The sequence below is a fragment of the Aquarana catesbeiana genome, linkage group LG12, assembly GCF_042186555.1.
Source record: "Aquarana catesbeiana isolate 2022-GZ linkage group LG12, ASM4218655v1, whole genome shotgun sequence".
Lineage (NCBI taxonomy): Eukaryota > Metazoa > Chordata > Amphibia > Anura > Ranidae > Aquarana > Aquarana catesbeiana.
Window position 1 is genome coordinate 105,566,276 of NC_133335.1, and position 24,832 is coordinate 105,591,107.

Here is a 24,832-nt window from a genome sequence, read left to right on the forward strand (position 1 = left end):
CCAGCTCGGGGCGGGGAGTCGGGATGGGTCTCTCTGAACAGAGGAGGAGCGAGAGAGAGGAGGATGACGGCAGCAGGAACAGGTACACAAATTGATGAGAGTGAGTGAATAAATATATATTGAAACAGCGAGTCAGGAGTCAGGACCAATTTAAAAACTTGTTTACCCAGGCAGCTTTAGTAATGCTGCCACTGTGCCCATGAAACGCAGCCACTGTGGCCATCAAACGCAGCCACTGTGCCAACAAATGCAGCCACTGTGCCAACAAATGCAGCCACTGTGCCAACAAACGTAGCCACTGTGCCAACAAACGTAGCCACTGTGCCAACAAACGTAGCCACTGTGCCCATCAATTGCCAGCACTGTGCCATCAAACGCAGCCACTGTGCCAACAAAACGCAGCCACTGTGCCAACAAAACGCAGCCACTGTGCCAACAAAACGCAGCCACTGTGCCATCAAACGCAGCCACTGTGCCAACAAAACGCAGCCACTGTGCCAACAAAACGCAGCACTGTGCCCATCAATTGCCACCACTGTGCCATCAAACGCAGCCACTGTGCCAAACGCAGCCACTGTGCCCATCAATTGCAGCCACTGTGCCCATCAATTGCAGCCACTGTGCCCATCAAACGTAGCCACTGTGCCCATCAACTGCCGCCACTGTGCCATCAAACGCAGCCACTATTCCCATCAAATGCAGCCACTGTGCCCTCAAACGCAGTCACTGTGCCCATCAATTGCCCCCACTGTGCCAAACGCCGCCACTGTGCCCATCAAGTGCAGCCACTGTGCCCATAAATTGCCACCACTATGCCATCAAACGCAGCCACTGTGCCAATAAACGCAGTCACTGTGCCCATCAATTGCCGCCACTGTGCCATCAAACGCAGCCACTGTGCCATCAAACGCAGCCACTGTGCCATCAAATGCAGCCACTGTGCCCATCAAACGCAGCCACTGTGCCCATCAAATGCAGCCACTGTGCCCATCAAACGCAGCCACTGTGCCATCAAACGCAGCCACTGTGCCCATCAATTGCCGCCACTGTGCCCAAACGCAGCCACTGTGCCCATCAAACGCAGCCACTGTGCCCATCAATTGCCACCACTGTGCCATCAAACGCAGCCACTGTGCCCATCAAACGCAGCCACTGTGCCATCAAACGCAGCCACTGTGCCCATTAAACACAGCCACTGTGCCCATCAATTGCCGCCACTGTGGCTTTAAAAGCAGCCACTGTGACCATCAATTGCCGCCACTGTGCCATCAAACGCAGCCACTGTGCCCATCAATTGCTACCACTGTGCCCATCAAACGCAGCCACTGTGCCCATCAATTTCCACCACTGTGCCATCAAACGCAGCCATTATGCCCATCAAGTGCTGCCACTGTGCCATCAAACGCAGCCACTGTGCCCATCAATTGAAAGAGAAAGGGGTGTGGTTTACAGATGACAGGGCATGTCTTAAATAGGAAGGGGTGTGGCCTTGACAGGAAGGGTGGGTCGTATTTAAATTAGGGGGTGCATGAGTTTAATCAGGCCTAGGGCAGCACAAAACCTAAATATACCACTGGGTGGCTTGCATCAGTTTCTTTTCAAAGTCTTGTTTCCTCTATTTTCATCGGGTGATCTAACTGATAGCACACCTCCTGTATTAGTTGGACACAACTTTGGAGGAATGACCATAGGAGGCAGAGTCGACAGCAGCATTGTCAGTCTGGGGGGAGGGTAGCGTTAAATGTATTAGGAGATTTAGAACCACTAACAAACTGAAGCCAAAATCCAGCTCACACTATCAAAACAGTTACAGCAAACAGTTTTTTCCTTTTGGAATAAAGGTTTTGCATAAATAAATAAAAGATGGTCATTTTAATCATCCCTGCCAGTGTTTGGTGGTTTGTCTTATCCATGTAAACGAATACATTCTGCTGGAGAGTTTGTGCTCTGAAAAATAGACTTGCTGGCTGGATCACCAGATAAAAACAGAAGAAATGAAGCCTAAAAAAGGAACCAAATACAGAAGTCACATCTAAAAACTGGTAAGCTGCAATATAATAAATGTTTGCTTTTGGGTTTAATACTGCTTTCATTCTGGGTACCTGTGCGGCCAATTACAGCAATTTCACGTGCGATGAAGGTTAGTAAGTCACATGCACCAAACCCATAAATTACAGGTATTTTTCTTTGCATCTAGTATCCCAAAGAAGTTGAAAGCGATTAAGGAAAGATCAGTATGTGCAGCTGGGAAGAGCAGGAGTTTGGTAAACCTGCTGCCTTTTTTGCTGTATGTTATATTTGCTGCTTAAAGTGATACTAAAGTCTATTTTTTTCATTTTTTTCATTTGAAAATAACAAACATGTTTACTTACCTGCTCTGTGTAGTGGTTTTGCACAAAGCAGCCCAGATCCTCCTCTTTTCGGGTCCCTCTTCGGCGCTTCTGGCCCCTCTCCCTACAGTAAGCAGCTTGCTATTGGGCACCCGAGCTGAACCACTGCTGTGTGTGTCCATTCAGACACGCAGCTGCAGCCCGGCCACGCCCCCTCCATCACCTAATTGGCTGACTTTGACTGACTTTGATTGACAGCAGCGGGAGCCAATGCTCTGCTGCTGTCTCAGCCAATTAGGAGGGAGAGCCCCGGCCAGCCGATTCTCTCGTGTAACTTCGCTGGATCGAGATGGGCTCAAGTAAGTATTAGAGGGGGGCTGCTGCACACAGGAGGTTTTTTATCTTAATGCATAGAATGCATTAAGATAAAAAAAATCTTCTGCCTTTACAACCACTTTAAGTAATATACAGTATATCCCAGGAAAGCTTACCAATAAAAGGAATGGATGCTAGGGGCTCCTCAGAAAACGGTAATGGGGGTACCCTTTGTGAGGGTCGCTCACTTGACATCTCTTCTCTTCTTGCAGAAGGGGCAAGCTCCACATCTTTCCCTTCCTCTGGAAAGAGTACATTGACTTGCCGCACAGATGCTGGAGGCTTTCGTCCTGAAGGTGGCTTCTGTCTAAGGACCACCTCTTCTCTCTTTTCCTCTGTGGCACTGCTGTCATCTGTCGAACTGACACTTGTAGATGGTTCTTTCCTTTCAGGTGGGGAGGGAGAACATGGACAATGTGCTGACTTAAAGGTAGGGAGACCACTAAATCCTGTCTCTCTGAAGGAAAAAGCATGGAGGTGTTCAGTCCGACGTTGAAAAGAGGGGCTATAACTCCGGTACCCAATATACCCAGAGTCACCGGAACTAGAGTGTTGTGTCACAGATTTTGCTACTTCCCTGGAAGCAAGTACCACAGGCTGGGATGTGGGAGGATGTGACACTTTCTGAGTTGTCTGAGGAGGTCTCTCTGAAGACCAAATAGACCGTTCATAAGGGGGTGATATTAAAGCACTTAACTCCAGTTTCTCCATAGACCTACCAGTATGGGACAAGTAATTGTCTGACTGTGCCCGGTGGCTCCAGGAATCATTATCAAGAGGATAGTGAAGGGTATCTTGTGAAACACTCTGTGGCCAGTGATTTTGATGACCTTGCCGACTGACTTCTCCCAGTCGGTCTTGTGAGGCACTACGTCTTCTGGGGGGCAGGGCAGAGCCCCTCTTGTGAGGCGTTTGCTGGGACATCCAGTTACATAGTGCTTGGTGTCGTTCCCATTGACTTACCATGCGGGGGCCACTTGGCTTCTCCCACACATCAAAAGGAGCTTTGTTTGGTTGCTCTGGGCGATGACAGGATGTCCAACCATAGGCAGAATTGTATGGGGGTCCTGGCCCTCTGAATCGGTCAGATGCAGCTGGAGAAGCCATGTAAGGTCGGGGTGGAGGGAGAGGATTAGCAACAGGCCTAGCGTAGTCATTGCGATGAGCAGGGCTAGGGCCTGGAATTTCATTGTGCATGGGACTCCTGACAGATGGAAAATCCTCACAGTTAGACTGATGAAACCTACAGGTTGTTGGGTACCCAGAGGCAGACTCTAGAGGGTGACCTCGCCATGGATAGAAGGCAGGAGGAGGTGCAGGGATGCTATGTGCACCCCCACGGTATGGCTCATTGCCTTTCAGATATGCATCCTGCGAGTATGCCTGTATGAAAACAAAGAGGAGAAAATGTAAGGATTTCAGGTGGACTTGCATTTACCTGTTCTCTATGTGCATGTGTGTGTGAAATAAAAACTATGGACAAAATCCATCCTTTATACTTATGACTAGAAGATATGAAAAAACAAAAACTGCTGCCACTCAAAAGGCACACCCGAGTATCATCAGGACTATTAATCCCTTTGTGCTTACACAAACAGAAGACTGAGGATCATTCCCCCAAGTCCCTATGCATATTGGATAGGTATATGAAATCATATCAAACATAATGTAACTTTAACTAGCCATGCACAGTATGTGTGTGCTTTGAGTTCTAAAACGGATAGCAACCGACTTTTATTTTAAACAGCCATAGAAGAACTACATTTACTTACAAGTACAGTTAGTGATGTCCAGGATTTTTGTTTGATTTGAGCACACCTCAGCCAAATGGGATACCAGTGCAATAGAGACACCTGCATCATTAAATCACATCATCCAGTGATGCAGAGCCTCATAAATCAACGAATGACACCCAATTAAAAACAAAATAAACAAAAACACACCCAATCCTGTCACTTTCCTGGCTCAGTTCAAATTATATCTACTAGGGCCTCGTTGCTAAATGTAAACAAAGAGGCATCTTCCATATGAAGCCATTGCCCAAATATGTCCGTGACCACATTTGGTCAATGTCATTGCCCAAATATGGTCATGTGGCATATTTGGTCAGTGATGTCCATGCTAACCCCACCCCTCGGTTTACATGACTGGGAATTCCACACCAGTAATGAGTGCTGGGAGACATCACTGGCATCCTTAGAAAACACTGACAGATAGGAAGCAACCATATATATAGTAGCGGTAGAAAAAAAACTATACCTTTATATGATGTTTGCCTCCCACTGGACCTAGCTGTGAGCTGATCTTGAACAGAGACTTCTTGTAAATTTGATCTACAAACTAACAATTGAGCTAGAGCATTCTTCTCAAAGCCACAGAGCTGATGTGAACAAGCATTTGTCCTCTGTCCAGGCATCACATATGTACTTGGCAGCCTGGTCCAGCTGATTTGCCATATAAACCAGGTGCTGGAGAAAGCCTTTAGACAAAACCTCCAGGTGCAGAACTCTTACCCTCTGTGCTGCAGCCTGGGACACCAAGGTACAGGTGAAAACTGATCTGAGTGCAGAACTAGCTGCTCAAAAAGAGAGCTGAGCACAGGTCTCTAGCTCTAAAGCCCTCTCACCATTATATATGCCACTTCTTTTACATCTATTTTCCTTCTTTGGCCAGTTTTTGTTGGGCTGCCAGTGATGTAACTCTTTCACTTGCATGTTGCAAGAATGTTCCACTCTTGGTAGCTTAAAGTTGTAAAAAGTGGACTGTAAGTGTTTAGAGCACTGTGTATGTACCGTAGGCATTGTAAACAAATAAATATTTGCTAGGAGAGAATATCTTCTATCATGATACAGACAGAGGTTCCTAGGCACAGAAAATAGCAAACATAAAAAAGCACTGTTATCAGAAGAGAAAAAGATAGCTGCTCCAGTCCCAGTAGGTTAGTTAGCATCAATAAAAAGGGACTCTCTGCTTTATAGCTTTCTATTTGCACGTGGGTTAAAGCTTCAGTGTATCACCAAATCTGGGTGATCTGTATGGCACTGAGGACAGGGTGACCTTGATGACTAAGCCCAATCAAGGTGAAACACATCAGAGGGACGTGGCCAAGATGCAGGGAATGTAGCTGAAGCCCCTGTTAGCTTACAAGCAGATGTGGTTGATCTATGTGGTGTGTACCCCTAATATTGATATTGTGATTGGAGTGAGACTTGCACACTGAGGACAGGGTGAGCACTGCAGTTCTGGGAGTGCCAAGTGCCACATCAATATCATGATCAAAAAGAGCTCAAGAGACGTTCTACTTCCTAAAGACGCTTGGCTAAAATGGACTTGCTCCACATATATTCGGATAATATCGTCGGATATAGTCAGTTGGAGGAGGTGTGCCTTTTGATTTGTTTAGTGTCCTCCTAGAAGCAAAGCATGCCAGGAATCTGCTGTGTCCCCCAGTATACAGTGGGATCAATATATTTTGTTACAAGTGATTGATATCCTGTCGGTAATAGTAGGTACACAGCAAATATCAATTTTGTCTGTCATAAGACATATCAAATTAAATTTAGGAAACAATAATAGCTGTATGTCTGTCTTTCTGGAATTTCGCAGGAAAATATACCCGGATTTTCAGGGTTGCTTGTGCACTGCATGCAAGTAGCAATAAAAATACATAAAGTGCAGTAACTTACAGCAACTAAAAGGTCTTTCATCTTTCATCACAGCAGTCATAAAAATAAATAAAAGATGACTTCTGATTAATTGCTGAGGGTTACTGCCCTTTGCTTGCTTTGAAGCAGTTTTAGTGTTCATTATCAAACTTGGGACAGCCAAGCTCTTACCAACTGTAATATATCTTCATCTCGAGGCATAATAGACAGTTCCAGCACATCCTCACTAAGAGAGACATCAAACAAACAAGTAGATGTTACAGGGTGATATTGTGATAAAGGTAAGAACCATTTAGACAATTCAGTTTTAGGTTATGTTAGCTAAAAGAAAAATAAATTCCTAGGGAGTCGGGACTATAACCTAATTTGCAGCTTTAAAGTGAACTCATAGACAATACATATTTCAGCTTTGGATCTTTCAGGTGCTATTTTTGGCAATGTTCAGTTCAGACACTGGTTCAGGTTAAAATAAATCTCCCAAAAGATGATAAGGACCAAATAATGTCAGAGGTTCCAACACTTCCCTATTGTACTAAAAAGGTGTTATTTTATTACAGTGTTTATCCAGATTTCTTGGTTGGATTGATAGGTGAAAAAAAGGAAATATTGCAGCCACCACAACTAGAATTGGTGGGCTGAAGTATATACATTTTTTGTTTTTGGGTTTTAAGATTGCTTTAATGTAGAGGTAGGGCATATGCATCTGAGGGAGGAAGGGGAAGTTTGTGCTCCAGTGGCTTCTTTAGTTTTTTAGTGGTTGTGTAATTTATTTAATCAAATCATGTTTTACAGAACTTAGCTTCATAACTTTTCATGGAGCTGGTATAGTCCTCCATGGTTTTATGGTCATGAGCGTGCCGCATTTACCAGATGAACAAGGACCGATCTTTTCAATGTTTTCAGCAGGAGGGCATCATGGTGAATTAAAAAAATGCTGGATCTTTAGGGACTAGGTATTCAGTGAATTTCTGAATGATAGCGTGTACCCTTTCCCAATTTGGGGGAGGACCAAAATATGTGTAGAATGTGTCCTGGTGATGAACCATAGTGTTGGCTTTGGTTCAGAATGTCAGGGGTCCTGTACCACCCTGTCATTCTTGTAATACTGATTCCTGGCACTTATTACTTACGGAGGATTTGAGAGAAAGTTTGAACATAGCATCTTGATTAAGACATATGTTAATATCTTTTCCCCATCTATCAATTTGTAGATTGTGGATAGAGTGTGCTTAGCTGGTCTTTTCGCTATATATTCCTTTTCAGTTGAATAAAGTTGCATTCAGTAGGGAATGTAGAAAGTGTATCAGTTTTTTTCCTTGGTAATAATCTAAGTCTCGGTTCACACTAGTGCGACTTAATCCAACTTATGAGACCCAAAGTCGCAGGACATGCCATGAAATGCCATGTATCTCCAGGAGAGCCGTTTCAATTGACACTACAAAAGTCGCTGCAACTTCAAAGATTCCTACTAGTTTGATCTTCAATGCCACAGAGTGTAAAATTCTTATCAAAGTCATATCAAAGTCGGACTCCAGAGTTGCACTGAAAATCTCGCAACTTTGGAGGCTAGTGGGAACTGAGCCTCAGGGCACAAGGTTTGGGTGTGCAAGTAGGTTATTGTGAGACAGTCAAGTAGAGTTTTTGAAAACGTGTATGGCTCTGCAAATGCAAATTATTATTTTTTTGGGGGGGGTGGCGGGAACCCTGGACCTGATTATAGGGAGGAAATGTGAGAGAATGGGGAATAGATGGGGGTTGAGGTGAGTGGCTACTCTTATATAGTTTGTATTGACCACGTGGAAATAAAGGTATGGTGTTTTTTAAGATTTAGACAACAGCATGACTACAAGAGAGGGGATCAGTTGATGAAGACGTAAATGTTTGTACTATAGAGGTCCAAATTGTAGAACGTTGATATCCACACACTAGTCTTCTATTTTAGTAAAGGTAGACTGCGGTGTAAAAGTTTAATATTGGGGAGAAATACTGTATTTGTCACCACGGGAGTTTTCCACTTTCACCAGGGTTGTAGTCTGGTCACCTCTGTTAGTTTTCACAATATAATCTATTATAATCTAAATATGCAGGTTTCTAACACTTGGTATCTCGCCAAAAACCAACAGAGCATCTAACCCTTTCCCATTTTACTCACTAAAAAAAAAAAAAAGAAAAAAAAAAAAGAGTTAAATTTTAATGGCAATTTCTATACAGACCAGAGATCTACTGTTTATATGATGAAAGGATAAGTTCACCTTTGTAACACGTTCCAGAACTTGACAGCAAGCGGGGGATCTTCTCCCTGCACCCACTGACATAATTAAAAAATAGCACAACCGTGCAGGCCTTCCCCCATATAGCTGTGTCATTCATTCACAGAGTCCTGTGAATGAATCGACTACATACATCTTCGGGCTCCGCAGGCAAAGCCTTATAGTTCTCAATTAACTGCGAGGGAGCTGGTGATTCCACTGGTAGTTCATTGATTCCTCCTGCCAATCAGTAGTTTCTGCAGGATTTTGGCATTGCACCCACAACCTGCTGATTGAAGGTGCAATTCCTTACCGGCTGCAGAGCAAAAAAATAAATGCACATTTTTTAACCTGCAAAGAATGTGCATTTAGTTGAACTTAGCCTTCAAGTCTTAACTAGTAAAGGTAAGTGCATGTCTTCCAGCTGCCCCCCCCCCTTTCCCACACCCTTCTCTGAGTCCAATTTCACACCTGTTTTGTATTAGGGCAATGACTTGTGAATATGTCTTCCCGATTATACTCTCTCCATTAACTTTAACAAGGCGGTCACCTGAAAAAGAAGACACATTGTCATACAGAGGCAGACTAAGAATTATTTTCTAAATCAATCCATCAAAATGTTGTTACTGTGTACAATTAAAGTAATGTTAGTAAAAAAGTTAATGTTAACCCAAAATCAATTTTTCGTTATGTTTAGCATGATGTCTCACTGTATATTGTTTTGTTAAGGCTAAACTCTGGTTAAAAATGTTTAAAGTGGAAGTACTTTAAAGTGGAAGTTCAGTCAAATCCTAACTAATCTTAAAATTGCTCCCCACCCCTTTTCTATCTACCCTGTGAAAGCAAAGATGTCTATATTTGCCTATTCTGATGGCATTCCCAGTCAGTCACATAAATGCCTCCCAGCACTGGCTTCAGTGTAGAGGAGGGACAGCCGACAAAACAGATGCCCCATATAAGCCTATGGGTAACGTCACTGTATAGGCTGTGCAACCGTTATCGGCGATCTCTCCCCTGTACTGAAGCCGGCCACTGGAGAGATCATGTGACTGGACTGGAGCGCCCTCAGCAAAGGAAAGTATAGACATCTTTCCTTTCACAGGCAAGCGAAGAAGAATAGGCTTAGAATGGGGGTGTGCGCAAGTTTAAGTATAGTTAGGATTTGACTGAACTTTTACTTTAAAAGGTTTAATGCTCATTTAATCTTATTCTTCACTCCCCCAGACTTCTTCTCAGAAGGTTTCGGGATGGACAACTTGTTCTATGAAGCCGCTCCTCTTCTCCTCCTCTCTTGTCATGTTGCTACTCCTTAATCGGTATCAGCATGTACAATGCAGGACCAGCTGGACACCAAATATGAATTATTCTAATCCTGGTCCTAATTCTGTATTCTAAATATACATCTCTGTACAGCCATTTCACTTTCTACCTCACCTGTGCAGAGTCCAGCTTGCTGAGCTGGACCACCATCCTTTACATTCTTGACAAAGATGGTGTCCATCGGTTCCATGCGTTGTAGAGGAAGATAATCTGAAACTTACAAAAAATGGCAGCATAAATAGAATTAAATCACATAGGGGATATTGTGCAAAGAGGAATCTAAAAGGTAAAAGAGATCATTGCTTACAGTATCAAATTAGTTTTGTATTTCTACAGCAGTATGGGTCAAAACTGGAAACTCGAATGACTGAATTATTTCTGTAAACGGGCCACTAAACAGGCCTTATTGGGGTAATGCGCAGTGAAATGCAAGCACTACCACATCGCATGGTTACACAACAATAATATATAGTTACATAGTTAGTCAGGTTGAAAAAAGACACAAGTCCATCTAGTTCAACCTATAAAAGGGGAAAAAGAAAACAAAAATATATACACAAGAGTGAGTACACCCCTCACATTTTTGTAAATATTTTATTATAACTTTTCATGTGACAACACTGAAGAAATTACACTTTGCTACAATGTAAATTAGTGAGTGTACAGCTTTTATAACAGTGTAAATTTGCCATCCCCTCAAAATAACTCAACACACAGCCATTAAATGTCTAAACCACTGGCAACAAAAGTGAGTACACCCCTAAGGGAAAATGTCCAAATTGGGTCCAATTAGCCATTTTCCTTCCCCGGTGTCATGTGAGTCATTAGTGTTACAAGGTCTCAGGTGTGAATAGGGAGCAGGTGTGTTAAATTTGGAGTTATCGCTCTCACTCTCTCATACTGGTCACTGGAAGTTCAACATGGCACCGCATGGCAAAGAACTCTCTGAGGATCTGAAAAAAAGAATTGTTGCTCTACATAAAGATGGCCTAGGCTATAAGAAGATTGCCAAGACCCTGAAACTGAGCTGCAGCACAGTGGCCAAGACCATACAGCGGTTTAACAGGACAGGTTCCACCAAGAACCGGTCTCGCCATAGTCGACCGAAGAAGTTGAGTGCACGTGCTCAGCGTCATATACAGAGGTTGTCTTTGGGAAATAGATGTATGAGTGCTGCAGAGGTTAAAGGGGTGTGGTGTCAGCGTGTCAGTGCTGAGACCATACGCCGCACACTCATCATATTGGTCTGCTGTCGTCCTAGAAGGAAGCCTCTTCTAAAGATGATGCATAAGAAAGCCTGCAAACAGTTTGCTGAAGACAAGCAGACTAAGGACATGGATTACTGGAACCATGTCCTGTGGTCTGATGAGACCAAGATAAACGTATTTGGTTCAGATGGTGTCAAGCGTCTGTGGCGGCAACAAGGTGAGGAGTACAAGGACAAGTGTGTCTTGTCTACAGTCAATCATGGTAGTGGGAGTGTCATGGTCTGGGGCTGCATGAGTGCTGCCGGCAGTGGGGAGCTACAGTTCATTGAAGGAACCATGAATGCCAACATGTACTGTGACATACTGAAGCAGAGCATGATCCCTTAGCTTCAGAGACTGGGCCGCAGGGCAGTATTTCAACATGATAATGACTCCAAACACACCTCCAAGATGACCACTGCCTTGGCTAAACAAGCTGAAGGTAAAAGTTGATGGACTGGCCAAGCATGTCTCCAGACCCAAACCATATTAAGCATCTGTGGGGCATCCTCAAACGGAAGGTGGATGAGCGCAAGGTCTCTACCATCCACCAGCTCTATGGTGTTGTCATGGAGGAGTGGAAGAGGACTCCAGTGGCAACCCATGAAGCTCTGGTGAACTCCATGCCCAAGAGGGTGAAGGCAGTGCTGGAAAATAATGGTGGCCACACAAAATATTGACACTTTGGGCCCAATTTGGACATTTTCCATCTAGGGGTGTACTCACTTTTGTTGCCAGCAGTTTAAACATTAATGGCTGTGCGTTGAGTTATTTTGAGGGGACGTCCAATTTCCACTGTTATACAAGCTGTACACTCACTACTTTACATTGTAGCAAAGTGTAATTTCTTCAGTGTTGTCACATGAAAATATATAATAAAATATTTATAAAAGTGTGAGGGGTGTACTCACTTTTGTGAATTTATATATATATGACGGAGGCTCTTTACCACATGATCAACTGTGTCCAATCACAGCTGATCATGTTGTAAACAGGAAAAGCCGTGTATCGGTGTATTTCCTCAGACGCAAGTAGAGGAGAGCCGGTCGGCGACTCTCCTGACGGGGGGGGGGGGGGTCTGCGCTGATTATGAGTGCAGCCCCCCTGAGGATGCCCACCCAGGGATACCACCAGGACCACCAGGGATGCCCACCAGATGTCCATCAGTGCCACCCATCATTGCCCATTAGTGCGTCCTATTAGTGCTCATCAGTGAGGCCTATCAGTGCCCATCAGTGCCCATCAGTGCCACCTATAAGTACCCATCAGTGCAGCCTTTCAGTGCCTATCAGTGTCACCTATCAGTTCCCATCTGTGCCACTTATAAATGCCCATCAGTGCTGCATATCAGTGCCACCTATGAATGCCCATCAGTGCTGCATATCAGTGCCACCTATGAGTGCCCATCAGTGCCACCTCATCGGTGCCCATCTGTGCAGCTTCATCAGTGCCCATCAGTGAAGGAGAAAACTTACTTATTTACAAAATTTTATAACAGAAAGAAAAACTTCTTTTTCAAAATTTTCAGTCTTTTTTTATTTGTTTAGCAAAAAATAAAAACCACAGAGGTGAACAATTACCACCAAAAGAAAGCTCCATTTCTGGGAACAAAATGATTTGTTTGGGTGCAGTGTAGTATGACCGTGCAATTGTCATTTAAAAAGCGACAGCGCTGAAAGCTGAAAATTGGCTTGGGCAGGAAGGGGGGGAAGTGCCCTGTATTGAAGTGGTTAAGCTTATGATCTACAAAAACACCCAGATCCTTCTCCACCATTGATTCACCCAGTTGTACTCCCCCTAGTATGTATGATGCATGCATATTTTTAGCCCCCAAGTGCATAACTTTACATTTATCAACATTAAACCATATTTGCCACATAGTTGCCCAATTAAACAGTGCATTCAGGTCAGCTTGTAAGTTGGAGACATCCTGTAAGAACGTTATTCCACTGCATAGCTTGGTGTCATCTGCAATACTATATACTATATACTTTTAATCCTATATAATTTATAAATATATTAAAAAGCCCCAAAACTGAACCTTGGGGTACACCACTGATAACCTTAGACCATTCAGAGTATGAATCATTAATCTCTACTCTCTGAATTAGGTCTTTTAGCCAGTTTTCTATGCATTTACAAACTGATTTTTCCAGATCTGTAGACTTATAGAAGAACTATGGTCAGATTGAAAAAAAAAAAATCAATATGTAATGTACAGTCTAGTCTGTCTGTCAACATCTCACTGGTTGTTTTGCACAAAACATTAAGGATATTGAGATAACTACCTTTTCCCCTGCAGCTGAAAAAGCTCATGTTCACTTCCTTTAATGAGGAGACAACGTTGCTTCCTCTGGTTTCTAAATGCTTCCATTGTCCCTTTTTGGTCATCCCGGGCGCAAGATCTAGAGGGCCGCCGTCCCAACTCCCGAATGTACTGTCACTCCCCTTGCACACATTAGCAGCCTGAACCTGCCCTCCAACTGGCTGCAACTCCCCCTCTCCTCTGTGTACCTGGCTCCATCCTCCCTCCACCTGGCTGCACCTGGCTCCATACTCCCTCCACCTGGCTCCATCCTCCCTCCACCTGGCTGCACCTGGCTCCATACTCCCTCCACCTGGCTGCACCTGGCTCCATCTCCCCCTCTCCTCTGTGCACCTGGCTCTGTCCTCCCTCTACCTGGCTGCAACTTCCCCTCTCCTCTCTGCACCTGACTCCATCCTCCCATCCACCTGGCTGCAATTCCTCCTTTCCTTTTTGCACCTGGCTCTGTTCTTCCCTCCACCTGGCTGCAACTCCTCCTCTCCTTTGTGCATCTGGCCCTGTCCTCCCTCCACCTGTCTGCAACTTATCTCCTTTCCCTCTCTCTTCTTCGCATGTTTCTCGCCTTCCCTCCCTTTTGCTCTCTCTCCTTCATCTCCCTTTCTCTTTCTCCCTTTCTTTCTCTCTCCCTCAAAACTCTCTCTCTTTTTCTCCCTCATACTTTCTCTCTCCCTTCAAAAATACATAAAATATATTTAAACCTTTAAAAATATTAGGTCAAATACCAATAAACATTGACATTATAAACATAAGGACCAGTGACAACTATTCCATCTTCCACTGACAGCATTGCTGCAGCAGCACTAGCAAAGTCACATACCTTGTACTGACTTGCTTTGTTTTACATAGCACCCACCCAGCTATTAATTGGCAGATGGGCGTGTTATGTACAATACATTGAGCATGATAGAGGCACAAGGAGTCATAGGAAATGTAGTTCCCTGTGGGAGATGCAGATAATAGCACAGTGGAAGGAAATGACATGCCAACTCTGCAGAACTGCTCCCACCATCACTAGCATTATACAGTAGAGGACTGGTGAAGGGGATAAGAGACCCCAATTGCAGCTATATCAGGGCTCAAAATTTAAAATGAGCTACTAGCCAGGCCTAAAGTGGTTGTAAACCCTTTTGTCTTAGTAAGGCGCACCTGCGCCTTACCAAAGGCCTTTGACAAGGCGCAGGCATGCAAAACATGTAAGCCACGGTTGTCACGGCAACACATAGCTTGCGATCCACTTCCACATAGCCGGTTACCTTCACTTTCGGCCCCGGAGCCCGCGTCATCAGCTAGTACGGCCAGCTAGTTTGAGTTCAACCTCCAGCGGTGAGCACTACAATACACCTCCCACAACATAGCGGGTTTGTGGCAAGCCACCGGTTTGACCATCCTGACCTTCGCTTCTCCATCCTGGTGGCTTCCCCTGGAGATCTGGCTACCTACCTCAGGATCGAAAGTTGAAGTACACCGTTGATGTTAACCCCTCGTCATCTGGATTTTATTGTGGTATCGCAAAACATTCCTTCACAGTACATCAACAATGGCAATGGGTTTTTATATTGCTTCTATATATTTTTACCATCCCATCACCATTTGACAGTTGTGTTATTTATTCCCAATGTACATTTAATAAACTAACATTACTTAGCATATCAACTTGCATAGTTATTTACACTGGTCCCATAGAGCGCTGCATTTGTTTTATAAAATTCTGTGAATGTATGAACAAAAGACCATGTAATGGCACTAAAATCCTGAGCCATTGACATCTGATAGCGGATGGCCCAAGATGCCCCCACACACCTGGTAGCGAGCGATTTTACCAAAAAAAGGGGTAAGGGACCTTGCCCTTTCAAGCCATAGGCTCGAATAATTAACTGGCAAATCTAATAAAAAATAGTTAACTTGGATGCCTCCTGCCCATCCTGGGTTCTACTGGCAGCACAAACCAGGATTCCTGACCTGTACTGACAAATCAAGTAATTCTCACCACCAGAACTACCTCCAGAGTATGCAGTGATCTTACTCCTGCCAACTGAGGATCAGAAAAGAAGGCAAGACATTGTCTTGATTCAAGTGAAAACTAGACACCACTCTAGGCAATAAAAATGGATGAGGACACAACATCACCTTATGATGCGAGACCAAGAACGGCTCCTTGCATGAAAGAGCTGCCAACTCTGACACTCCACTTAGTGAAGTGATAGCAACCAAAGAAGCCACCTTCCCAGATAAAGGACTAACAATCTCCCAATTGGTTCAAAAAGGGGCCTCTGCAAGGACAGTCATGATCAATTTCAAGTCCCAAGGACACAAGAGTGGCCTGACAGGCGGGACTGTCTACGTTACACGCTGTATGAAGTATGAATCAAGGAGTGAGAAACATTGGCCTCTGGAAAAAAATGGATAGGGACGAACTCTGACCTTTATGGACGAACTCTGACCTTTACCGGTACTTAAAGCCAATTTCCTTTCCCCTACCGATTGGAGAAAGAAAAAGAAAATCTCCCACTTACATATATTTTTGCGGGTGCCACTTCCTGGCTTCACCCCAGGCAAAAAAATATTTCTAAGTCCTGTAATTGAAGTTCCCCGAAGCTGGCTTCCAGGGACTCAACAGTGCTGAGATACAGGACTCAAGACTATTAGGTCCTGCTGGGCTGGGAGTGTCCAATGAGCGACCCCAGCAAGACTTGCTATGTCAGTGTACCAAGCCCTCCTGGGCTAATTCGGCTAACAACTATTACCAGTGTTACCACCTCCCGGCTTCTTCGCAAAAGATGTGGCAGAAGTTGAAATAGAGGGGAGCGTCAAATAAGGGAGAACTGGTCCCGAAAGTGTTACAAGGGCATCTATCCCTATTGCCAGTGGGACTCTCATCCCAGACACAACCTGTCCCAACTTGTTGTAGAACTTGGAATCTAGCAGATTCACCTGCAGAATTTCCCCTGCCACTATTCTATACCTGGAATATGCACCAACGATAGAGACAGCACTTGTGCTGTCCCAGACAGAATGTGGTTCACCTTCCTGAGCCACACGACTCCTGGTGCCGCCCTGGTGATTGATATACAGTATATGCCCCTGCAGAGGCATTTCCGGATTGAACCTACAACTGACTTTTCCCATAATCCAGAGCAAGGCATATTGGCCAAAAGTTCCAAGTTATTTATGGGCAGTATTCTCTCCTGTGGAGACCAAATCCACTAAACTGTAGCCACCTTGAAACCAACTGGAGAGACTGGCATCAGTGGTTATTATCTTCCAAACCCCTGCAAGGAAGAATTCCACCTTTTCCAGATTCTGAACCATCAATTTTAGCTCTGCATACCCTGCAAACAGAGCCCTCCGGCAATCCAGCCTGGATCTTCAAGTTGCAGACAGAGAGAATGATTCTCTATAAAAGACCTGGAGTAGGACTGTAAGTAGGGAACATGCTTCAACCTAGATACAACTTCTTCCTGCAGAAATGTATCAAAGGAAACCCTGGAATTGACTGCTTCCTGAGCAGAGACTATTGAGGTATACGGAGACTGACAACCCCTGTGTCTTTAGCAAGTCCAGCACTGAGGCTAGGAGCTTTGTAGCCAGCCTAAAGAGCAGATTCACCAAGAAAAAAAGATGACCTTTTACTGCAATTACAGAAATCTTTGATGAGCCTGGAAACAAACCGACACATGAAGATATGCATTTACTGATTATTATGGACCCTGAAATCTACCTCTTGCAAAGAAGTCATCACCGAACAAAGCCTATCAGAAACAGGATGCCCAGCAGATTGAGATCTCAGGATAGACCTCATGTCCCTATTTGGTTTTGGAACCACTACTAGTTAATTGCTTTACAATAATGAGCCCATAACTTCTGCTCCAAGAGCTAATGCAAGGTAAATGATTGACGAGTCTGTGGCAGACCCAGACAGTCCCAAGAGGTGTATTTAACCTACCAGATGGAGCAAACCACCTCAGAGACTGCCCTAAAAACTTCTAGTTTGGCATACTCTCAAACACAGCAACCTCAGATGCCTCCCTCACTTAGGAGGGAAACCTGGGCAGTCTCTGATCCAAGTACTAACCAGGCTTGACATGAGATCAGGCGCCACAGTGGCTCAGATCGCCCTGATGCCATTGGTCAAACAGGAGACGTGAACATTGCCAGACCACTGAACCTGAGGGCGATGCCTCACCCTTCTGGAGTAATTTTGCTATTCCAACAGGTACATAATAAAGTGACTGTATTAGACAAAAACTAATACGCAGTTCCACAAGGATGCAGGCCTAGACAAGGATGGTCTACCACTAAACAACCCCATAGGTAAGTATGCAGGTACTGCTGCAGGACTCTGAGCATAACAGGAGTCCAATTTTCACCCATCACGGCGGGCTTTGTCATAAAAGACCTTCATGGAATGGGCCCCCCTCAATGTTGGGTCCACTCCTCTGGACCTGTATAGCACCCTGCAGTAAAGCACCTTGGTCAGAACAAACACTGCACAGGGTTCCATTACGCAGGGTCCAGTAAGACTGCATTACAGGCAAACCTCGGGAATCTTCTCTTTTTCCCATGAGGCTTGGGTACCATCCATTCTGGTTGACAGCTCTTTCGGGATGGATCCGATTGAAGTCCTTGATTCTCAGTAGAACCGTTCCAGACCTCCAGGTATGCTCCAAGAGCACATGTAAGAGCGGCAAGGATGAGAAATTCCCTTCCACAGGCGGTGGTCTCAGCGGGGGGGCAATGATAGTTTCAAGAAACTATCAGATAAGCACCTGAATGACTGCAACATACAGGGATATACAATGTAATACTGACATATAATCACACACATAGGTTGGACTTGATGGACTTGTGTCTTTTTTCAACCTCACCACCTACTATATGTATCACATCAGTGACCACCACCTTAATAATGAGTGTCTGCAGGCAACAGTGAAGCATAGTAGAGGTTCCTTGCACGTTTGGGCTTCTGCAAACGGTGTTGGATATTTGGTCAGGATCAATGGTGTCCTCAATGCTGACAAATACAGACCGATACTTATCCATGATGGCCCCAAATGTATTCTGCAGCAGGACAATGATCCCAAACATGCAGCTAATGTCAAAAAAAACTACAGCATAAAAAACAATGAGTCCTGGAAGTGATTTTTTGGTCACCACAGAGCCCTGGTCTCAACATCATGTAGTCTGGCTACAATAACATGAAGAGACATAGGGATTTGAGGCAGACTACATACACATAGAATCTGTGGTTAGTTCTCAAAGATGTTTGGAACAACCTACATGCCGAGTTCCTTCAAAAACTGCGTTCCAAGTGTACCTAGAGGAATTGATGCAGTTTTAAAGGCAAAGGCTGGTCATACCAAATATTCATTTGATTTGGATTTCTCTACTGTTCCTTTACTTTCCAATTTGTTAACTGATAAAAAATAAACCTTTAGTGTGTTTATTTCTGAAAGCATTCTTAATTTACAGCATTTTTCACACCTGCCTAAGATTTTTGCACAGTACTGTATGTGTTTGTGTGTGTGTGTATGTGTGTATGGAGAGAGTGGTCTGTGTGATAGTTGTGACTCTTCATGGAGACACTAGGGGATGTATTAAAAACCTGATGTCTCCTGTGGTGTCTAGTCCAAGCAGATGGGGAACAGGGAGACCCCATTCTACTAGTGCACCCATCAGTTATGCTGGGATTTTGAAAGCTCTGAATGGAAATGTGCTCAGAGCTGAGCACCTTTGGGTTTAGTCACTGTGGAGGAGATCAGGGAATTGATGTTTCTTTGATTTCCTACACCATCTTTCCTTCATGATTGCCTTCACAGCAGTCCTAGCCTCACTGGGAGGAACTAGCTGAGCCTGAGCACTGGGAGATATGAGAGGCCCAGTCAGCTCACTCGCTGACATGTAGAAGTGATCAGGTGTATGTACAGCCACCTAGATCACTTCTACACCACAGTGACCCTATTATAGCAGAGGGTATGTTGTCATCCTTTTAGCACCACTGTCACAGTTATGGCAGTGAAAGGGATAACCATGGCCAGCATTTGATTGTTAACCACTATTAGATATTTTTAGCCTGGTGTCAAGTAACACCAAGTAAAGAAATATCTCCCCAGTAGGTCAGAGAGCAGTAAAACCTGAAAGGCCTCTTGCACACTGCAGCTTGAAAAAGCTCAGTACAGTTTTTTTTTTCAAATAGAAAAACCTGCTTTTTTGGTCAGTAATTTACGCCTAATGCGCGCAAATGCCCATTTACATATTGTGCAGAATGAGAACACAAGAATAAGTTTGTGTGCATTTGCACGAAAATGCGCAAATGCACATAAAATTGCGTAAATGCATATAAGCAAAAATGCGCACAAGTACGCACAAATACATACAAAAAAAAAGTCTAAAAAAGTAGATGCTCAAACAGGAGTATCATGTGCAAGAGGCCAAAATAGGTTCTGACTCTTTATGCCCAATCTTTCCCACACTAACAAAGAGTTTTGGCTTGAGTTGCTCTTCTAAAGATGTGGCATACATAGGGTATAGTATAGTGTGTATAGGCTTAGTGACTCAAGAGTGTATTGAAAGCAAAAGCACCAGTATGACAGGCAGGCCACTAGCATTTTCAGGAGCTGAGCAATAGCATTGTACTCTCCGAACATTCTTGCTATAAAATGTCCATCACTTGACACTTTTTTAACAGTAAAGATAGTTCTGAGAGTTGTGAAGTGTTTTTCTACGAACATATGCCCAGAAATAACAAAAAGGTCACTATGTGAAACATCAACAAGTTTACTTTAACCTAAAAAAGCTGTTAATACCACAAAAGCTGCTAGCAAAAGTTAACATTAATTTCTAAATGGCTAACACAGGGTAGTTCATAATGTTGACAAGAGAATAGAACTGTGAAAAACACACATCAATCATGCTCATTCAAACCCAAGCTTTACAAGCATGTCAGATTGACAGCTTACCTTTGCTGACATTTTCATCCTAAAAAAAGAAAAAGGGATCACAATTATTACAAGAATTGTCATATGATAAGATATGCAGGTTTATAGCTGATGTCACAGAGAAAGATTCAGCAACACTCCTAAAAAACGCAAATGTGTTGAATTAATTTTTTTTACAGGATTGTGCCAGCATAAAAATCCATTGCTCTGCCAGAAGCCAATAAGCTTCTAACTTCAGCTTGTTCAATCAAGCTTTAACAAAAAAAAAAAAAAAGGAAGCTGATTGGCTCCTATGCAGAGCTTTTGCAATCTCCAGTTTTAGTAAATCAACTCCTGTGTTTTCTACCCCCATAGAGCTGGCCTGAGGAGTCCAAATTCAAATGCATAGCACAGCATTTCATGAGATGGAAGATAGCTGTGCTAACACTACATCCACCATCACAGCATGCCGTCAAGCTGCAACCAACAGAACGACAAAATGATGAGTATGCCACACTGCAAAAAGCACCATGTTTTTTGCCTATTTCAGGTAAAAAAAATGAAAGCCGAGCTGGCCATAGATGGATCATTTTTTTCAGCCAGCTGATCAAAAAATAACTGAGGGAATCCTCCCCATTGCGCTGTTGTATTCTGACAACGATACACTGATCACCGCTGCAGGCAATGGGCTGCAACGGTGATTGAGCAAACATTTTCCAACAAGCCTATTCGAGTGCAGTCAGTCCTTAGATTGACTACCGTTGAATGGGGAAATGGAAACAGCTACAAACGGATTAAAACTCAGAAAGTTCCTGCTGAACCGGCCAAATTTCCGTCCATTAATGGACACCCAAAAGGTTGCTACAGGCAGAAACAGAAATCTTAAAGTGGAAGTCCACCCTAACACTTAAATTCTCCCCTGCAATCATTAATGTGAGCTAAGTTCAGTCTTATATCTCAAAATGAAAAAAATCCCAGTTTTTCGACCTTTATTTTGCAGTATCCAGTGTCATCACATGACTTAAATTCTTCTTCCTTCTGAACCTAAAATCAGTCAGTGGGTGTGGTTACTGTAAGCTAATGACATCACTTTCAGGGAAGGTCACTGTTCCTGTGTAGCCAGGGAGGTGCAGGGCACATATACAGTACAGCTGTGCACAGGAGAAGGGAGCTGGGCACAGGGGGGCTGGGAACTCTCAGTGTAGCTGGAAGCGCTCTGGGTTCTCAGCTCACAGTCTACAATGATCATAGTACAGGCAACCACACTACGGCTCTGTTTCCACTAGTGCGACTTGTCATGCGACTTTGGACACAAAGTTGCATGAAAAGTCACAGCCTATTGATGTCAATGGCACCTGTTCCCATCTATGCAACTTTGAAAATCAGCGACTTTGAAAAGGTACCTGCAATGCTTTGATGTGACTTTTGATGCGACTTTGAGCCAGAGAGTGTAAAGTTGGATCAAAATAAAAATTGTATCAATCAGCGCAGAGAAGGAAAAAAAAAAAGGTTGTATATAATAATATTAATAACTTGCTGTCTCGCAAGTTATGATTTCACAACACCTTAAAAAAAATATATATATAAATCAGTGTAGCGCAGTAATCAACAATAAAATCAAAACAAGTGAAAAAAATTATAAATAAAATATTACTAAAAGTCTCTGTGAATAAATTCCTCTGTAAATAGTTCTGCTGTAGATAATTCAGCAACCAATGAAAGAAACAGTGGGGGTTATTTACTAAAGGCAAATCCACTTTGCACTAAAAGTGCACTTGGTAGTGCAGTCGCTGTAGATCTGAGGGGGACATGCAAGGAAAATTAAAAAAAGCAGCATTTTAGCTTGCACATGATTGGATGATAAAATCTGCAGAGCTTCCCTTCATTTCAGATCTACCCCTCAAATTTACAGCGACTGCACTTGTAGTGCAACGTGGATTTGCCATTCCTAAATAACCCCCTCAGTGTCATTCATCTGCTCTCAGTGCCCCCTCTCCACTCGCCCCCAGCAAATTTTCACTCGCAAAATGCGAGCGAAAATTTTGAGGGATGATAGATAGAGAGATAGATAGAAGGATAGATAGCATAGATAGATAGATAGCATAGATAGATAGCATAGATAGATAGCATAGATAGATAGATAGATAGATAGATAGATAGATAGATCGATAGATAGATAGATACACACACACACACATAGATATACACTATATTGCCAAAAGTATTCGGACACCTGCCTTTAGAGGTACTCTTCGGATCAGCTGTTTGGTGCAGCCACCACCATTGCCCGTAAGGGAACCTGGCAGTGAAGCCTTTCGGCTTCCCAGCCGGTTCCTTACTGTGCGCATGCCTTAAGGGCACTGCACTTTCTAATTGGTCCGGCGGCGGAGGAAGGGTGAGGGGGATCAGAGCTTTGGTACACTGTTTTCGTAAGTGGGGAAGGGGACCTGTCAAAAACAGGTTTCCGTTCCCCCTCCCCCCTGAAAGGTGCCAAATGTGGCACTGGAGGGGGGGGGGGGAGACGAATACGCAGAAGTTCCATTTTTGGGTGAAACTCCACTTTAAGCATGGTACATAAAGACATGGATGAGTGAGTTTAGGGTGGAGGAACTTGACTGGCCTGCACGGAATCCTGACCTCAACCCGATAGAACACTTTTGGGATGAATTAGGCCTGCGAGCCAGGCCTTCTTGTCAACATAAGTGTCTAACCTCACAAATGAGTTTCTGGAAGAATGGTCAAACTATTCCTAAACCTTGTGGACAGACTTCCCAGAAGAGTTGAAGCGGTTATAGCTGCTAAGGGTGGGCCAATGCAATATTGAACCCTACGGACTAAGACTGGGATGCTATTAAATGTTCATGTGCATTTAAAGGCAGGTGTCACAATACTTTTGGTGATACACACACACTATAGAATATAGAGAGAGAGAGAGATAAAAAGATGAATACTTTCAAAAGTCTGTACCTGCTCTGATGCATGCACTGCAGACTCTGGTGGGTACACAATGAAATGGCGCAGTGTAAATCCAAATCCTTGTCGGGTCTTCCTGATGGCCAGCGTCCTGGGTCCCACCCATGTAAAGGGTTCCTTCGAAGGTGGGGAATTACTGAGGTGCCCCCCATCCTGGGATATGGCATTCTTGGAAGAAAGAGAGAGGCAAAACATTAGTTCATCTGATTGTATTTCCCTCAATGTCCTTCATTAAGCTGCTCAGGCAAAACTTGTTTTAAAATAATATACTCGATTTTCCTTTTTTTTTCCTTTTTTAATTTCGATTAGTGGTGCCCAACATGCAGCTGATCATCAGTGGGAGAAAGTTGGGGGTCACCAATGTGGTGGTGATGGAGGGAGCAAAGTTAATAGAACTGGCACCAATGTTCGGAGTTATTTAAGTGGCACTTCACTCTCCCAATCAACATTGATTATTTGTAATCCTAATGCTGCTAGCATTAATAAATAGATAGGAAAGTATATGATATTCACTTGATATAAACTTTTTTTTACATTACTTCCTGATTTCTTGCCTCGGCAAATTATGTCATACATCCTAGGAGTCTTCAGGAGGGGTTTTCTCAGCTAAGCACACACTCCGCATGCATGCTTGAGCTAAGGGCAGATGGATTCCAGGAAGTAAATGCTACACAAATCATCTGCCCTTACTCAAGAGGGCCGTGACCAGTGTGTTAATGCTAGGGGGTGTTTTTCAAAGTGATTTCTCAACAAAATAAAGCATATAGACATAAATGGATGGAAGAGTTTGTTTTGAATATTAAAAAATGGAATAAATGGTGTGTTTGGTTTGTGGTGCTCAGATGCAATGAAGATCAGCTTAATGTGGCCACTGACAACTCTACTGGGGGTTGTTATTGCAGCCAATGACACCAGTCCTAAGAGAGTTTACTGAGGTCTCTGACACCAATGATTGGGGTTATTACTGCAGCCATTGACACCAATGATGGGGGATCATTTTGTGGCCTTTGACACCAATGCTGGGAGCTATTATTGCATCCACGGACACCAACAGTGGGAGTTTTGACATCAATGATGGGTCTGATTTGAATCCTACTTCTGTCAGTGTGCATCGTGAAACACTGAAAAAAAAGTAACAGAGCCAAATTTTTCAGATGATGAGGTGCATTGCAGCCCATCATACACCTCAATGCATGAAAATGCGCTGCTATTGTACAGTCCTCTCGAAGTTTCGATGGCTGCACTTGAGGACCCTATTATTTTCAAGTGGACTACTGATTTTAGGAGTGTGTGACAGATGCACTATCTTTCTGTGAATAGGCAGTAAATGACAAGGATAAAGTATTTTTGCTGATCGAGCAGATTAAAAAAAAAGGAAATAAAAAAAATGTAAAACTCTTTTTTTCAAATATCCATTCGTTTTTTTGACAACT

At 43.6% G+C, this 24,832-nt stretch overlaps 1 protein-coding gene across 1 annotated transcript in view; it reads right to left on the reverse strand.

Annotated features, from left to right (window-relative positions):
* Positions 1–24,832, reverse strand: part of ARHGAP23 (Rho GTPase activating protein 23) — a 529,546-nt gene that overhangs the window by 286,001 nt on the left and 218,713 nt on the right. Inside the window, exons 2-7 of the mRNA XM_073608262.1 lie at positions 23,394–23,567; positions 20,469–20,487; positions 10,054–10,155; positions 9,091–9,169; positions 6,542–6,596; positions 2,822–4,088 (exon numbers count right to left, since the gene is read on the reverse strand). Coding sequence (XP_073464363.1) covers positions 2,822–4,088; positions 6,542–6,596; positions 9,091–9,169; positions 10,054–10,155; positions 20,469–20,487; positions 23,394–23,567 — 1,696 coding nt within the window. The remainder of the gene's footprint in view (positions 1–2,821; positions 4,089–6,541; positions 6,597–9,090; positions 9,170–10,053; positions 10,156–20,468; positions 20,488–23,393; positions 23,568–24,832) is intronic.